Here is a 19,806-nt window from a genome sequence, read left to right as displayed (position 1 = left end):
ATGAATGATGGAGGCCACTGTGCTCATTGGAACTTTCAGAGCAGCATAAATTTTTCTGTAACCTTCCCAGCCTTGTGCCTCGAGACAATCCTTTCTCGGAGGTCTACAGACAATTTCTTTGTCTTGATGCTTGGTTTGGGCTTTGACATGCACTGTCAACCCTGGGACCTTACATAGACAGGTGTATGTCTTTTCAAATCATGTCCAATCAACTGAATTTACCACAGGTGAACTCCAGTTAAGCTGCTGAAACATCTCAAGAATGATCAGTGGAAACAGAATGTACCTGAGCTCAAGTTAGAGCTTCACAGCAAAGGCTGTGAATACTTATGTACATGTGATTTTTCAGGTTTTTTATTTTTAATAAATTTGCAACAATTTCAACAAATATTTTTTTTCACATTGTCATTATGGGGTATTGTGTGTAGAATTTTGAGGAAATAATTAATTTAATCCAATTTGGAATAAGGCTGTAACATAAAAAAAAAAATTGGAAAAAGTGTAGCGCTATGAATACTTTCTGGATGCACTTTAAATCTGCCACTTTATTAACTTCAGAAAACTTTCAACAATTCTAAATATTTTAATTAATAATCCAATCTGCTGATAACACTCCAGATCTGGAAATTACCTCACATAGAGCAAAAAAAAAAAAGTATAATTGCTGTTAACCGCTTTCGGTTCCAAGCCTATTGCTGATAGAAACTCTCAGCGCTTATTATATCTCCATTACATCCTCAGACAGCCATGCAGTGTCAATTAACTTTAACTAATGAATTAAATTAACTTCTGTGGTAGTGCTGACACTCCCCGCAAATCACAGCAATGATCGCAGATCATGCTGACAGCTTCATATGGGTCAACAGCCACCTAACAAGCTTGGCTTCTCCTCAAAAATCACAGGGAGTTTATTAACAACCCTTCTTGGGGAAGTAACTCGAGCTAAGCTACAAACTACTCACTAATTACTTGACAATTGTGTTTCCATTTAATTTACGTGGAAAACTGAAATATTGCATAAAGCATTTGTGAATAAAGCACAGTTTCTGTCCAATGAGTGAAAGAGAACATAATAGTCACTTCCTGATGAACTGGCAGCAAATATCAGAGAGAAGCCACTGTGGGTCTTTATTGTTATATAAGAAATGACTTGCATTTCAAAAGATGTAATGCAGTGAACAGGCACTGGGTTTTGGAGGTGTGAGACTCTTCGGGTCAAGACAGTTGAACTGAATCACTTTGATAACTGACTTTGACCAAGGCATTTTGGAATGTACAAATGTTGTACAGTACAATGTATTGTTAGTTTTCAATATGTCTATAAGCTAGTGTGCTCCAAAACAGTGGAAAAAATTGTGTTTATAACATATAAAACATGATACATGATATAAGCTCGTAAAGCATTTTGTTTGTCACTTCTATCTAAATGTATCAACAGTTTTATTCATGTCACCTCATACTTCAGTTTCTCATAAAATCATGACCATCAAATTCTCTCTAGTATCTGACATGCTCTGCCCTCTTCAAGAAGCTTATAATTGACCCTTCACTAAGCCACACCCAAAAACCGCCACCCACCAATCATGGCTTAACAACTGTAGCTATGCGCAGGGACTCTTTCTAGCTTTCTAGCGAGGGAAACTACAAAGCAGGTTATATTTTCCAGCTGTCTTTTTCTTTTTTTTTCGCTCTATATTATGAGCACTGCTCCATTTAAGCCCTCGCAATAGTAGTCATACTAAAAGCAATCATATTTCCATCTGTTTCAAGCTAGGAATATTTGAAATTACATATTAACACAACAAAACCGAGATATGATCACAATCTGAGAAACTTGCGATCAATGTACTTCACCCGCAGCTGTTTTTCAGTAATTTATAACCCTCATGTCCATGTCAGTTCTACAGTTCACTGATGTTTTCGTCGGTCTTTTGGAGATTTAGTCATTGGTGACGATGTTATACCAGGTTAGTGTCTGCTTTTATATTTGTTGTCTGATTAATATTTGCTGGTAGGGAAAATCTATTTGTTCACTTCTGCTATTTATACTTTGATTTGCATTTCAATTGATTTATTTTAACCACTTAACTGCAAATTAGAATAGAAACAGTATAAAAGCACATAAACATATTAACAGTTATCGCTACTGTACGTTGTTATGGGTCAATGATGCTAATAATCGTCACAAATCCATCAATTTCGCCTTTCTGGGTGCTCTTTCTATGAATGAATTATTTAGAAGCACTGTCCATGTGTGTTTCCTCGTTGGTTAGTATTGCTATATTTTATTGCACAACAATTAATCTATCAGGCTTTTTGGCAAAAAAAAAAAAAAGAAATCACGGTTTAATTTGTTATTATTAGATTATTTTAAATTTCACCTCTCCTGCTGTGCATGAACTGAGCTGTTGAATAGTCTGCATATGAGGCGGCTAGGCTAACCTAGCTTCAATTTTGATTAAATTTCTAATCGGTTGCCTATAATGTCATGAATATACCCCTGTAATTCTTACTGCAGTCCTTTTTTTGTCTGGCTTTCTCAGATATCTCACCTGTTCGCCAAAAATGACTAATTATATCCCTGGCCATGTCTGACACTAGAGCATACATATTGTAATAGATGTGCCAGGCACGAAAGCTTGACAGGCGTAGCAACAGTAACTAAGGGGGGCGAGGCTTAGCGAAGGGTCAATTTTCTTTTCTATTGATGTGCTTGAGCTCAACCACTCTCACTGGCAGAGCTGTTGGCCGTTTTTTTTTTTTTTAAAGAGGAGGAGCTACACTACGTCCCACCCTCTCTTGTGTTTCAATTGAGATTACACCAAACACTGAATAAAAATTCTTATTTCAAAACACTTAACAGGACCTTTAATGTTGTCCCATAACTCCTATTTTGTTATCACATGATCTGTTAAAACAATATCACTTGACTTTTTTTGATTCGCATACTGTTTTTTTTCCACTTGGAAAAAATAGTTTGAAATGAAATAGTTTACTCTACTGAATTGTGCGCATAAGTTTTCTATGCTCATTTTCAAATGTATGCAAGCAATATTCCAAAATGTGCATTAAAATAGGTAGATGGAAAAATAGCTTTTGAGACTTTTTTTGTGTGTATGTGGGGGGAAATGTAACATTGTGTCTAGCTATACATACAATATTGTTTATACTTACATATTGTACATACATTTATCAAATATATATATATATATATATATATATATATATATATATATATATATATATATATATATATATATATATATATATATATATATATATATATATATATATACATACAGTTGAAGTCAGAATTATTAGCCTGACTGAGAGATTTTTTCAACACATTTCTAAACAAAATAGTTTTAATAACTGATTTCTAATAACTGATTTATTTTATCTTCACCATGATGACAGTAAATAATATTTTACTAGATATTTTTCAAGACACTTCTATACAGTTTAAGTGACATTTAAAAGCTTAACTAGGCTAATTTATATGTTTATATGTTAAGGAAAAATATTAAAAAGAAACATTTTAAAAGAGGAAAGTTCAAGAATTTATCAAATTTTGTTGATATTTGTAGTTTGTCAATTTTTATCCAATATTTTGCAAGAATTTAAATGTATTATTTTCTATTTGTTCAGTGACTAAAATATTATTTTAATAAATATATCCATTTATCATAAAACTATTTTGTTCAATTGCACCAAATTATATTGCTTATTCACTGAGAAATGGCTAAAAAATAAACATTTTCAAAATGGGGTGTACTCATTTATATATATATATATATATATATATATATATATATATATATATACATAAATACTTACATACATACATGCATACATACATACATACATACACACACATATATATATATATATATATATATATATATATATATATATATATATATATATATATATAATAGCCCATTTATTTTATCTTGCAGTACATAATATATGACTTGATATTTTTCAAGACACTTCTACGCTGCTTAAAGTGACATTTAAAGGCTGAACTAGGTTAATTAGGTTAACTGGGCAGGTTAGGGTAATTAGGCAAGGTATTGTTTAATGATGGTTTGTTCTGTAGACTATCGAAACAAAATATAGCCTGAAGGGGCTAATAATTTTGACCATAAAATGTTTTTTTTAATATTTAAAACTGCTTTTATTTTAGCTGAAATCGAGAGTATAATGATACTCTAGTGATACTTATATCTGTTGCGCTGTGGAAACTTCTATCATGAAAGTGAAGTTCTCATATGTGTAAACATACTTTGCAATAAAGCTCTTTTCTAATCCTGGTTCTAATGTAGTTCAGTTAGTACTGGAGCATTATTACTTTTAGCTAGTTAGTAACTGTTAACAACACATAATGGGAAATCATCCAAGACAAACACCTTCGAATGCTTCTTGTTTCTCACGTGTTTGGCAATGTTTCTCCTAGCTATGAGCGTGGGAGACTGAAACATGTGCTTCAAGCCTCACCGTGGTCTCACACGCAAACTTCTTCTGTTCCCAGAGGAAGGATTCCCCAGTTCACTCTTTAATATCAAAGCACATTTGCCAACATTGAAAATGCATTTCAGAGTCACTTCAGAGGCCCTGTTGTAATTCTTTGAAGTGCCTGTGCACTGGAGGAGAAGTGTGGAGCCAGCGTATGGTGTACTAATAGGAGAAGAGGTGGGAAGACAGAATGAGATAAGAAAAAAAATAGATAGAATGAGAGCAGGTCAGTTAAACTTACAAAGGCATGAAAGAGAATTTTCAAGCTTTTTCTGTCACCTTGTAAATAAGTGAGGTGAACGAAATGAAGAAAAAAATCCTGTGATCAAGGCTTGGAAATAATTGTTTGGAAGAAACTGTTTTTTAATGTAGGTATGCTAGGCAGTAACTGCACATTTCATAATGATCATTTAATAGAAACATTACTATGATACTAGATTTAAACACTGCATATAAAAAATAAAGTGGCAGAAAAATATATATCCACTGTGCTGGAGGAGGTGAAAACAAGTCAAGCAGTGAATCATGATGGTGCATGATAACAGTAATGTGTAGGCATTAAGGGTGTAACAGTACACTGAAATGATGGCCCATACCTCAGTTTTTAAGTCACGGTTTGGTATGTTTTCAGTAGGGGCATACAGCTTGTTACACTGTTCTTTTTTATTATTAAACAGTAGATTACTATTAAAAAAAATGGGATCTCTTTTAACTTACTAAAGAATTAAAACCTCAGGTAATGCTGGAAACTACAGTGAACTCTATTGTTTGCACATTACAGTAATATCAAAGGCAACAGTTAATTATTGAGCCCAAGATCAGTCCGTACTGAAGCCAAATCTGGAGCTTATCTTACAAAATAACTTAGGATAACGGTCCAAAAACTAGTTCACCCAAATTTATATGTTATAGAAAAATATTAAATACAAATTTAAAAAAAAGAGGAAACATCAAGAGAAGCAAAAAATAATAAATAAATGAAAAATTTTGTTGACTTTTTTGTAGATTATAATTTGTTTTTGTAATATTTTGCTCGAGATTAATTGTATTATCTTTCAATTTGTAAATATGTTTGGTGACTAAAAAATATAATTTTAATAAATATATCTGTTTAATAAAGCTATTTTGTTTAAATGCGCCAAAGTGCATTGCCTATATTCACTTAGAAATTGATACAAATATTTATTTTTAAAATCAGGTTTACTCAATTATGTTGACCACTGTATATACAGTTGAAATCAGAATAATTAGTCCTATTTGATTTTTTTTTCTTTTTTAAATATTTCCCAAATGATGTTTAACAGAGCAAGGACATTTTCACAGTATGTCTTATAATATTCTTTCTTCTTGAGAAAGTCTTGTTTGTTTTATTTCGGCTAGAATAAAAGCAGTTTTAAATTATTTAAAAAACATTTTAAGGTCAAAATTATTAGCCCCTTAAAGCTATATTTCTTTTCGTTAGTCTACAGAACAAACCATCGTTATACAATGATTTTAATTACCCGAACCTGCCTAGTTAACCTAATTAACCTAGTTAAGGCTTTAAATGTCACTTTAAGCTGTATAGAAGTGTCTTGAAAAATATCTAGTCAAATATTACTTACTGTCATCATGGCAAAGATAAAAGAAATCAGTTATTATAAATGAGTTATTAAAACTATTATGTTTAGAAATGTGTTGAAAAAAAAATCTTCTTTCTGTTAAACAGAAATTGGGGAAAAAATAAACATGGTGGCTAATAATTCTGACTACTGCATATGCACAATGCTCAACATATATGAGTACACCCCTCAAAATGTATATTTTCTATAGGAAGCTTTACAATATTATATTTATATTATATCATATATCAATATATCAGTACTGAAGCCAAATCTGGAGCTAATCTAACCAAATAACTTTGGATCTCCTTTAATCTCCTAGGGATTAGTGACCACATACTTGGACAGCACATTTTAGCTCTTAAGTGGCTATTTAAAATACTTTGAATGTTTTATATTTTGTTACAGACATACAGTGTCATCCTGCAACTGTTTTGCAGCATATGAAATGTCCCAAACACTATATTTACTGTCCAAAATGGACAAAATATGTTGTTTTTACTCTCTGATTGTCAAAATATGTTCAAAAATATGTATATGTTATTAATGCATTAAAAAACAGTCTGGAAAAAGTGTTTTATGTAAATTTGGATCACGAGTCCACATATATGACATCATTTTTCTCTAAAAGTACATCATATCACAAGATAATACTTAGGTTTTATTTAAATTAGGTTCCAATAAGCCCAAATAGCAAAGAGAAAGAAAAAAATACACGTGAAAACAACACCTTGGGCCTTAAGAGGTTAATTTTCTTAAGAATTAAAACCTCAGGTAATGCTGGAAACTACAGTACAGTATTATCAAAGGCAACAGTTAATTATTGAGCACAAGCTATTACATTTTATTGCTGTTTAATTTTAGATGTAATCAACACTATAAACACTTTTATGAGAACATGTAAATGCACATAAGGCAGCGTTTACATTAACATCTCAATTTAAACATAAAATTAGCTCTTGCACTTCGAATCATAGTTGAAACATAAGATTACATTATTGCTTAGATCATGTATGTGTGTGAATGGGAGTCTAGGGGTGTTTCTCAGTGATTGGCTGGAAGGACATCCAATGCGTATAACATATTCTGGATAAGTTGGTGGTTCATTCCTCTATGGCAACTCCAGATTAATAAAGGGACTAAGCCGAAAAGAAAATGAATGAATGCTTAGATCACTGTTTTCCAACCCTGTTCCTGAAGGCACTCTAACAGTACACATTTTCAACCTCTTCCTAATCCAACACACCTGAATCAACTCATCAGAACATAAGAAGAGACTCTAAAGCCTGAAGTTAATAATTCAGATAAGGGAGACTTTTGGTGTGCCTTCAGGAACAGGGTTGGGAAATACTGGGTTAGATTTCCTGATAAAATGGACAGAAATTCAATTATTATAGTATGTCTTATCAAATGTAAGAAGCTTCTTGTGGAAGCCCATCCATTATACTGTATATATCAAGGAAATTATATTTGTGCTTCAGCTGAAAAGGCATAAACTAAAAGATTAATCTTGCAATAGGTTGTTTTCAATCATGTGGTTCTGGTGACGCGCAAAATTTAGTCGGGGGGCAGGAAGTAAAAAAAACTGAATGGGATTTATATCATTTTTCAAAGGAGATATAAATAGAAAATAACCACATATGTTGGGCATGATCCTTATATCATAAAAAGGGACGAGTTTTCTACTGAACCCAAATATTTGAGGCGGTAGATACTGTATAAGCTATTTACATGAAAACATACTTATACATATTTTTTTACAGTGTATAGTGTTTGGAAGCAAACTATAGATAATTACTTGAATTAAACTGTCGTAGTAGTTATATTGTTGCTGTTGTACAACACAACTGTAGTAATAAACAAATTATTCAATAGGCTTCAGTTTTCTACGCTATAATTAAACACCATCACAATGCAGCACAGTTTACATTAACATTAATGTATTTATTACAGTTTATCAGTTTACTATACAACAGTATTCTGTAGCATTCATTAGCAAAGAGTCGTACACATTATACACTTTACTCTTTAGTTCAAAAACATGTATATTATAAATTACTATAGTTTTTCCCCATGTGGATATCTTTCAGACATAACAGATGAACGCATACAAAAGCGTGGACGCATAGTCTACATTATTATTTATTTATTTTTGCAAGGGGTAAACAGTGCTCCACGATAATAACCGTCTAATTGTTTTTGTTCTGTCGATGAACTTAACCATCAAACAAACATTCAGTGCTGCTGGGCATCTCGATGTCCACATTATGGTTGTTTCTTGCGCCGTAACGCAGACTTGGATGATTTTATTGCAGCGATTACATGGCAGGGTATGTTATTTCTCCTGGATTTTGTATAGGTGTGGTGGTGTTTGTATCTGATATTATTTAACACATTAACATATTTACACACATAGCTAGGCCTGTAATCTTTATTGGTGCTGTCAAACGAATTATCGCTTTCAAAAAAAGTACACATGGATGTATTGAATAAATGTTAATTAAATTCTGCTTTTTCTTCTGTTTTTCAGACAGTTTCTTGAACTTTCCCCCCCTTATGAGTAAAAACTTTTGGAAGTCTATAAAAGCTGTTTGACGTTTCTTATTTGGGCTGATTTAAACAATTATAAACAACATAAAACAAACATTTTGATGTTCTGATAGCGATTCCCATGTAGAAGAACCACTTTCTGCCCTCCATCTGAATTCCACATGTCATCAATGACTTCATGTGAAAACAACCTTATTAAGGACTGATATTGAATAGTTTTAATTAAGGTTTTGCATATGCAGTAGTTACATTTTAGTTAGTAAACATCAACTGAACTGAAAGACCCTTACCCAAAAATAAATATACTGTTCCACACCTAATAGGGATTAAAAATACGGCTATGTTAATTCAGCATATTCGTTACTCATCATTAAAGCAAAAATCGGAGGCAGCTCAAATTTATTCACATGCACACTGCAACTACAGAAACCTAATGGAATCTTCCAGTATGTAAATTTTAACCCAATTAGGCAACGATTAGAAGAGTAATGATAACAGTGTCTGTCAAAGTTGTGGGAAGTAACTCATCGAGATCAGTGTCGCACAAACGAAATCTAATTTCTTAAAGTAATTAATGACCTCGAGGTTACGAGTAACAATTCATTCCGGGAACTTTGAATATCCTGAGGTGACCGTTGCAGGAACTGATTAAAGGATCTGCTTTATGTCAGTATGCGGTGTGCGTGGAACAATTTTCATCATCCCGACTCATTTCCTTTATCAGAGCTTGTCATTTCAGATGGGGCCAAAAACGAAAACAGCACATTACGCAGATAATTCTCTCTCGCTGGATAGGAGCTCTTCATTGGAATGCAGCTCCTTCATTCAGAATGCTGAAAAGAGACATGTGGGAGCCAAAGCATATTTCTCTCGACCTTGGGAGCCCATAGCAACGTTTTAAATTCAAACTATAGAGAGCTAGCTAGAGAGAGAGAGAGGGTGCATGTGAGAAAAGCAAGAGTTTCCAGTAAGAAAGCTGTTTGGAGCGAGATGCTGCTAAGGAAAGTTTAAGGCAAAGAACACAAGCGCTGCAATGCCCAAACTGACACTGAAACATCTGACTGTATCGCCTTTCTCTGGTGCTTACTCATTCCTTTCTTCCTATCGTTTCTTCCAGGAAGGCGCTCACAGGTGGGCGAAGCTTTGTGTTCGCAGCACAAGACCCCCAACCTTACCCACTAGGAGACAGGCCGATTGGAAACCTACAGGGAACAAGGGACCAAAGACGCTCGGTTCACCTTTAATCTCATCAAAGGACTCTAGGAAGTTCCCTGACTGGAGATATAAAGCAGATTGACTCAGAACCGCTGCCTAAAGAAGCTGATGAGCATTCCATTCAGTTACAAACGCACCGCAACTTGACATAACTATGAACTTTAAAAGATTGTACCCTGTGAAAGGGTGTCTTCATTGACTCATCAATCAGAAGTGACATATCTCAGATTAAAAATAGACATCAAGTCTGACTTGCTGCAATGTCTTCCGCCATGGGGAAAATGGTTGGATGGAGCAATCATCACTGTCAGGGCTCAGCTTTAGTTTTTCTCTACCTCTTCATGACTGCTTTGGCTGCACGGACCAAAGGTCCAGGCCACACACATCTAAACTCTATCCGGATTGATGGGGACATTTCATTGGGCGGCCTGTTTCCGGTTCACGCTCGGGGTCACGAGGGCAAAGCCTGTGGTGAGTTAAAAAAGGAAAAGGGGATTCATCGTCTGGAAGCTATGCTGTTTGCTCTGGACCGCATCAACAATGATCACGAACTGCTCCCTAATATCACGCTGGGTGCTCGCATTCTGGACACCTGCTCACGGGACACTCACGCTCTGGAGCAGTCTCTCACTTTTGTCCAGGCACTCATCGAAAAGGATGGCACGGATGTCAAGTGCCAAGGTGGAGGATCACCCATCATTACCAAGCCAGAAAGGGTGGTTGGTGTCATTGGAGCATCGTCCAGCTCTGTGTCTATAATGGTGGCTAATATCCTCCGTCTGTTTAAGGTAAGAATATAAGCATTATTCTGTTATCTTTTTTATGGAGTGAACTTGATAATGACATATTTCTATGCTGGTGCTGGCTGGTTTTGTGCTGACCTAGTTAGTCAACTAAATTTCTGATGAATCGCATACAGTTTTAGTATCTGTTATGTTGTTAACGTTGTAAAGTAATACAATTATGTACAAATATACATATTAATGTGTGAGTTGAGGGCTTGTTAAGCTGCATTAGTTGTTGTCAAGTTCAAAAGGCATTTTTTCAGAGATCTGATATACCAGTGTTTCTCTGCCATGTTCCTGGAGGACCACCAACGCTGCATGTTTTGGATGTCTCCTATGTCACAGCTATTACAGGTCTTTCAGTCTCTGCTGATGATCTGAATCAGGTGTGTTTGCTTAAGGAGACATGGAAAATGTGCAGAGCTGGTGGTCCTCCAGGAACGTGGTTGAGAAACACTGTGATATACTTGTACACATGATTTCTTGCCTAACTACTATGATTGTAGACATTCTCAATATTGTGTGAGCTTATATGTGTGTTTTTCTGTGTTTTTGGCATAATCTTCTGTGGATTGAACAGTTGAAAGAGTTAATAGTTAATGTTTACATGACATGGGATCTGAAGCTAGATTTGTGCAGAATTATATCATATATTTTTGATATACAAACTAATTAGATATGAGTTTAAACATGGTTAAAATGTATCCAGATGTTTTGTTGGTGTTGCTATTTTGCAGTTTATTTTAGCAGCTTATTTGCATTTAAAGAGACACAAATGGAAACAGTGTGTTTTTGCTTCCACACAAAAAAAGGACTTTAGGTTCATGGTATACAGCACTGGTCCCCAACCTTTTTGTCACTGTGGACTGGTCAACGCTTGACAATTTTATGACCCGGAAGGGCGGATCCATGAGGGTTGAGGACCACTGGTATAAAGTAGTAAATAATCAGAAGCTTTCAACTGAAACGTCACAGACACATTGGCTGTTTCTCACTATGCATTCTTCAGCATTCTTGCGTCCTCGTGTTCTTGTGTAACGTCATCATCAACTGCCAAAGTTCAGTTCCAAAACTTAAGACCGCAAGAACGGAGGACGTGTGACAGAACTTAGATGCATCCTTGATATGAAGGATGCGTCGATGCAGAGTTAAGCACAAAAGTCTAAAAAGTCATTGCGGCTGACGTTCACACAACGTCAAGCTGTAATATCATGGGGACAGCATTTTGTATAGAGTTATTTAATTTAAATTCAGAGATATACCTTATTTATCTGAGAAGTTTCCCTAAATGAGATGGGGAAAGTAAACATTTACATGAGAATCCTAATAAAGGCATAAGCACATGAAGGGTGTTTATTTGCTGAAATTCGTATTAAGATCTATTTTATTTGTATTGTCCCAGCAGACACACAACATCATAAGATATTAGGTTACATTTTGGTAAGGACAATGTTATTTTGATGTCCAATGACAATGTGAAATTATGTTAATGTTTTGTTGATTTTGGGTTGGAAAGTGACCAAAATCCAACTCAGAGCCAACATCTAAGCCAACGTCATATTGATGTCAAATAATAAATTTTTTTTCGTCAGGTATGACAACCAAAACCCTACATCTGACAGACATCATAGTGGTAACGTTCACACGGTCAGGCTGTAACATAATTTTGCTGCATTCACACTAGACGTGGAAGAATCGTCAAGTGTGAGTGATTTACATGTTAAGTCAAGGCAAAGATGCGAATAGACATTCTGCGGTGTGATACGCGTGAACAAAGCGGTGCAAATGAAGCGGCGTGAGTTGAGTGTTTGGTGCGAATCGCTCGAGTTGGAAAATCTGAACTTCAGTGGACTTTGCGCCGCATTAACCAATCAGGAGCTTTCTCTTGTAGAGGAGTGATTATGAAGTAGTGCCTGTTGTTGGTGTCCTGGGGAGAAATCCTCCTGCTGAAAATGGACAACAGTTCATCAAACTGGGCTCGGATCAGTCAGAAGCACCGCTAAATGCTCCAAATCAAATCAACGCTGTTTTTCAATCTTCCTAAAGCACATAAACACAGCTATTCTCTCAAAAATATCCATGTTAGCCATTTAGCAACGAAGCTTGAGTCACTGGGCAAACAGAAGCCCCACCCATGACATGAATCCGCGTCTGTTGTGAAGTGAATTTGATTTTGCTTTGGAAAGTAACCGAAATGCAATGTCTGTCCGATGTTGGACATTGATGTTGACCTGGCATTAGTTTGACATCAACCTGTTTTTCATTTCCAAACAAAATGCAAAGTCCATGACATTGAGGTACGATGTCAGTCTGACACCATTTGTTGAAGTCTTGTGCCTGCAGGGGTGCTAAGTATATTTGTAAGGTTTTTGTGCATGTTTTATATATTTATATTTTTTTAACCGAAAATCATTTAAACATTACAACATTCATACAACGATTTATTGTTATCCCCAATATTATATATGTATATATATATATATATATATATATATGTATATATATGTATGTATATGTATGTATCTATATGTATATATATGTATGTATATATACAGTATATATATATATATGTATGTATATATATGTGTATATATACGTATATGTATGTGTATATATATATAAAATTGGGGATAACAATAAATCGTTGTATGAATGTTGTAATGTTTAAATGATTTTCGGTTAAAAATGTGTGACGGTCATGACCATCAGGAAGAAGGCAGCATCTCATATCCCAGAGGAAGCATTCTGTGTTTCTGCAGTCTTCTGAGTTCGTTCTTCTGAGTTAACCTTGCAAGAACACTCTTCACAAGAATACGAGGACATTCTTTGCGTTCTTGGAATTGAGAAACAGCCATTGTAGACACCTGAGGCTTCTGTTACATCTAGCAAAAAGGGCATGCTATGATGACACATTTAACACAAAACAAAGAATATTATATATACATTTATATAAGAGAAAATAAGATAACAACAAAATAGTCCACCATCAACTGCATGTCATGGAGGTCTAGCTGCATAAACAAGTTAAGAAGCCTGGTTTGGCACCAGCAGATCAGCTTTGGAAACAAAACATGCTGGAAGCTGGGTGTACCAGTCTTTTCACAGGTTTGAAATGAATACGCTGATGTGTGAGATTAGATTTAGCCACTGTTGCATCTGTATCTTTCTTTCACCGCCGTTTGATCTTCTCCATTGGTAGGCAGAGTAGATCACAGTGTCCCAGTGAATGTATAATTGATAAGAAAGCAATCTGAGGGTTCGAACATTCACTTAGCTATAACCAAACAAAGACTGTAGCATTCCTCATCTCAAGACTCTGATAATGCAAACATGGCCTATTTCCAAACAAATGTTAACTGAGTATTTACAGCACTAAACGGATGAAGGGGGGTTTGCACATTACAATACACCATTTCAAGATCTGATTCCTTTCAGATTGTTCAGGAAGGGGGTGATTCTTCATCTTGATGAATGTTTAACTACACACTTTCACACTTTGATGATCACCTCCGGGGAGAATCTGAATATGCAAATAAAACCGTTTTACACCCGCGAACAGATTCAGTATGGGATATAGTTGAGAAATGTGGATTATGAGTGTAGAATGATGTATTGTAGCATGTCTTGGATATGTAATGCATGAATTCTTAATTGAATCTGTGCACTGCGAACATCAACCTGACAATAAGAGAAAGTATGGCTCAAGGGTCACCATTAAAGAAGCTCTTTAGGAGCCTCTGCATGCATCACTTGATTTACTTTTCAGTCTATCGTATCAAATACCGCTGCCTTTGCAGGAGGCTGTTGTTGTGTAATGGAAATTTGTGTCAGTCTTTAGGTCAAATTTGTATCTGTTCAGAGCGTAGGCATATGATTAATGCAGAACTCCACATTCACCTCAGAATAGCACTGACCTGGCGTCAGTGAGGCTGCTTCTCGTTCATTCCTCAGCCAAGCCGCCCAAAGACAGATGCCCAACGTTTAATGGATATTTACCCTCTGAAATGCCGACTACACGGTGCCATTCATCAGCCCGAGAGTTGTGATCAAAGACAGATCGCAGGCGGAGGAACCTCAGCAGTGGCGCGTGGAGATGACAGGCCTCGAGCTTGAGTGCTGATATAAGCACATTTAAAGCTCACAGCTAAAACACTGGTGTTATTTAGAAATAGAGGCAGCAGGTGCAGCGACAGGGCAGCAGGGGAGTTCTGACTGCAGGTGGAGTGTTTTTGTCAAAACCTCTTATAAAGATCTTTGGATCAACGGAAAGTTTTTCTTTTAGAAGTGCTCACTGCATCTGTCTTAACCTTGCCCACCTTCGTTGCGGTTAAAGGAACACTGCTTTTTTTGGTAAAAGGCTCATTTCACAACTACTCTAGAGCTAAACCAACCCAGGCTCATTCTGATTACGTACCCCTACGTATATACATTTCTGGAGATCCGCAAGTACGTCCCGGGAGCGATGTTTTTTGCAGTTTATATTTTCCTGAATCCACGCGAGGCCGCTGTGTACGCTTTTTCAGATCTCAAATTTCTCTGGTGAGTGCCATTCACACTTGCTGTACTCGCGTAAATCCACCAGAGCCCACTGTCGACTGACTGAATGATTAACTGACCAACCAATTGACTGACCCACCCTCCTCCTTCCCTAAACCCAACCAATAGTGCTTTCAAAAGCACCGATTGATCTGCCCAACCCCTTCCCTAAACCCAACCGACAGTTTTAAAAAGTAATCCAGAAAAAAAAAAGCCCTCGCCTGATTTTTTGCACATTTTCAGAGTTTACCACATTCTCACCCTGTTATTTACTTGTTTATTTTATTTTGGCTTCCGTTTTTGTCTTAACCGCTTTCTGGATACGTTCTTTACCAGACTCAAACCGCGTCGTCGTGGTCAACTCCTCTCTGCATCTCAAATCCGCCGCCGAGCTACTAGACAAACTGGTAAGACATCCATATGGAGGTTAGCGGTCAGCTGGTAAGCGCGAAAAGGAATGCCGTCATACTAGCTTTCGTTTTAAAGACGAAATGCAGCCATAAATACTTCTGGCTACATAATTTCGATCTCCAGAAACATATATAGGGCTTCGTTTTCAGAACGAGTCTATGTTGAGCTAAGCAGTTGAGGTTAAATCCATTCTGCTGATGTCCGGGTCTGGCGGGAATCCTTTGTAAGAATGGTATTTTAACCACACAGCGGTTTGAATTGTAGTTCTGCCGGATGACTAAATGTTATCAGTATGATGGTAAAAAAACTGTTCATTCTAGTCAAACCATCCTTCTGCAATCTTATCCCAAAAACGGAAATAAGGGCTGTGTTAATAGCTAAAAATGCGGGAGAGCTTTGCTATTATGTGATTGTATTGTATTGCAATATGGAGCAATTAAGTGTTGATATTAAATCAAAAGTAATTCACAAATACTTGAAAATTAGATGATTTAATGACATGAATTATCTATGGTTACAACTGAATTAGTTGCAAAATAACTGTATAAAATGATAAAAAATTAAATGATAAAAGACATATGATAATAATTGTACCCAGCTTAAAATTAAAATAACGTTACCTGGGAGAAAGGGAGAGACAGGGGGAAAGAGAGAGAGACAAAGAGAGTAAGTAGGCCTCAAAGAAAGCCTAAGAGCAGTAGAGCCAGAGAAGATAGCCTCCAGACCAGAAGTGGAGCAGAGCAGGAAAAGAGGCAGAGCGAAGTTTACCAACTATTTTGTATCTTCCTTGACCATGTGACCGAAGCCCAAATACTGAGACATTCAAACTGACCAATCAACCTGTGACCACATCGTAAAACCACCAAAGTCAGCACACCAGGCTCTGATCTTATCAGTATCTGCCTTTGGAGTCAGTATGGACTCTCTTTGGTGAAAAAGACATGTTTTGCCATATAAACAAATGCATATGATCATTTTCATTCCTACACCTTTTAGCTTAGCTTAGTATCAACCATTGAATTGTATTACATCATTAGCATCTCACTCAAAAAATAAAAAAAATTAGTTTAATAATTTTGCTATTTAAAGTTTAACTTGACTGTAGTTACATCTTGTAATAAGACAGATGATAAAAAGTTTCTATTTTCTGTCCGATGTGGCTAGGAACTTATTAAATAAGGTACTTTGCTGCCCCTACCATGGCTGCAGCAGGCGCAATGATATTATGATATTCAGCAATGGTCCGTGATTTTTACGCTAATGATCTAATTCGATTTAATGACTTATGCTAAGCTAAGCTATAAGTGCTCCTGCCAGACTTGGTGACCGACTAAATAGATTCAAAAATGGTAAAACTGAATTGTTTAACTCAAGGTAACTTATAAAATGAGCATTCATTCATTCATTCATTCATTCATTCATTCATTCATTCATTCATTCATTCATTTTGTTTCCCTCTGCCCTATATTTCAGAGGTTGCTACAGTGGAATGAACCGCCAACTTATCCAGCATAGATTTTTTTTTAGCTGCAGATGCCTTGCCAACTGCAATCCAGCACTGGAAAACACCCATACACTCTCCCATACATACACACTCATACACAACAGCCAATTTACTTTATTTAATTCACCTATAGCGCATGTGTTTGGAATGTGGGGGAAACTGGAGAACCTGAAGGAAACCCACACCAACATGGGGAGAACATGCATACTCCACACAGAAATGCCAACTGGCACTCGAACCAGCAACCTTTTTGCTGTGAGGTGACAGTGCTAATCACTGATCCAAAGTGCTGTCCGTAAAATGAGCTTATTTCCAAAAAAGTGTTCCGTTAAAGGAGATGCACCTCCCTTATACTGTAAACCGCACTATCCAGCACTATATATGCATAGTGTAAATGCATTGATTCCTTAGTCATTCACAATTTGCTCTGCTCATCTGCAACACACCCTCATTCTTTCCAGAATGTTCAGAGCCATTTTATCGGAAGCCCGAAAGAAGGTTTCAGTCGGAGCTGATGCAATCTTTTTTATAATCCACTTAGATAATGGCTTCAGCTTTGACCATCATAGTACAATGAGTAAAAAAGGACTGGTAAGAGGGATGTTTTCATTTGACTGAGAAATGTTGGATTAGACTGCGAGTCCTGGCTGACAAAAGTACTATGGTATGATTACCACGGTATTTTAAGCATGTACTGTAGTAATATCATGGCGGTCTTTGAAGTAGCCGAGTGTGTAATCATTCAGTACTGTGGTACATATAAAATCCCTTTGAGGCAAGTCAGTCCTCCCATCCACATGTTAGGTAATGAAGGTGCAAGCTCTGATCTACCTGAATGAGAATAGACTGCAATTTTGAAAGCTGCTTGTCAAGATTATACTTTAAAAAAAAATGAACAGTAAAGTAAATCCGGAATCTAGTATAACCTCTTAAGGCCCAAGGTGTTTTTTTACATGCATTTATATTTCTCTTTGCTATTTGGGCTTATAGGAACCTAATTAGAATAAAAATCCAAGTATCATCTTTTGATATGATGTACTTTAAGAGAAAAATGATGTTTATATATGTGGACTCGTGGTCCAAATTTACAAAAAAACACTTTTTCCTGAATTTTTCTTAATGCATAAATAACAGATTTTTTTTTACTTGCTTTGACTGTCAGAGAGTAAAACAACATTTGTTCCCATTTTGGACGGCTAAAATAGTGTTTGGGACATTTCATATGCTGCAAAACAGTTGCAGGATGACACTGTATGTCTGTAACAAAATATAAAACATTCAAAGTATTTTAAATAGCCACTTAAGAGCTAAAATGTGCTCATATGTGGACACTCAAGCCCTAGGAGGATATGATAAACGTGTTGTCAAATTGCAGCTGATTACAAGCTATTAAAAGAAAGACTGCTATATAAAACATTTATATTTACTGTAGAAATCAAAACATCAAGTAATTCTGATTTTAATCAATACTGACAGTTTATCTGTTTTAGCTCATGGGAATGAAAAACAAAACCTCAAAATCAAAACAATAATTAGATTCTCTAGAGTAGCTAAATAAATGAGTGTTTTTATTTATTCAATGATAATTCATAAATAATAATTCGCTGTGTCTCATTTAAGTTTTATGAATCACCAACTCATTCATTCAACCAATTTGTTCAAAACATTCATTTATCCGGGACTGAAAAGCCGCCGACATCCACATACATCATCAAAGCTGGAAAGAAATTAAGTGCAGTTATTATGCTTCACATCTAGGCATGGGCCGGTATAAGATTCCAATGGTAAGATAACCTTGGATAAAAATATCACGGTATCACAGTATTGTGATTACTGCTCTAAAATAAGTTTGTTTTTTTTAATGTCTGGGTAAAAAACAACGATTTTATTCCCCTTTGAAAACAATATATTTTATTTTTTGAAAGATTTAAAATATTTTGGAGCAGTAAACATGTCAGGCTAAATAATGAAAATGAATCATAGACTTCTGCTGCTTTCATTAGTTTCAAAAACAGATTAATTACACTTTAAAATGGCATCTTTGGAGATACTGTAGTCCTAAAAAAAAAAAGTAAATAAAAATTCTTACACATGCCTTAGGAACGGTATTACAGAAAAATTTTGTGACTTTTCTAAACCGCATATATATATATATATATATATATATATATATATATATATATATATATATATATATATATATATATATATATATATATATATATATATATATATATATATATATATACAATTTCCTTCACACATGCACTTATCAACTCAACACATGGTCAATAGCTGTTTCCATCAAAAATGTTAATTAAATTTACATGCAAAACTGGAGTATCGCATAAAAGAAGTGCGAATGAAGCAGCATTTCCATCCAATGAGTCAAAGAGAACAAAATCGTCGCTTCCTAATTAACTGATGCCAAATATCAACAGTAAAAATGGAATTTATTGAGGTGCTGCGTGAATCTTTTCCTTATTTAAGAAATGACTTGTGCCCTCAGAAGACAATGCTGACGCACAATGAGCACATGGTGGTGTTTGAAGGCTTTAGACAAGGAGCACAGATGCTCGATTCTGGGAGTAATAAATAATGTAACAACAATAATACTGAAATGCTTACGCAGTTTTAGAAGGAAAACATTTCAGATCTTTCACAATGTGCTCAGCCTGCTGGTTTG

The 19,806-nt window shown here is 35.6% G+C and overlaps 1 protein-coding gene across 3 annotated transcripts in view; it reads left to right on the top strand.

Annotated features, from left to right (window-relative positions):
* Positions 1-19,806, top strand: part of grm4 (glutamate receptor, metabotropic 4) — a 394,250-nt gene that overhangs the window by 114,406 nt on the left and 260,038 nt on the right. For all 3 annotated transcript variants that reach the window (XM_056460431.1, XM_056460429.1, XM_056460430.1), the window contains exon 2: positions 9,787-10,672. In XM_056460431.1, coding sequence (XP_056316406.1) covers positions 10,145-10,672 — 528 coding nt within the window. In that variant the 5' untranslated portion in view covers positions 9,787-10,144. The remainder of the gene's footprint in view (positions 1-9,786; positions 10,673-19,806) is intronic.

This window comes from Danio aesculapii, chromosome 6 (assembly GCF_903798145.1).
Source record: "Danio aesculapii chromosome 6, fDanAes4.1, whole genome shotgun sequence".
Lineage (NCBI taxonomy): Eukaryota > Metazoa > Chordata > Actinopteri > Cypriniformes > Danionidae > Danio > Danio aesculapii.
This window is presented reverse-complemented; position numbering and strand designations above follow the sequence as displayed.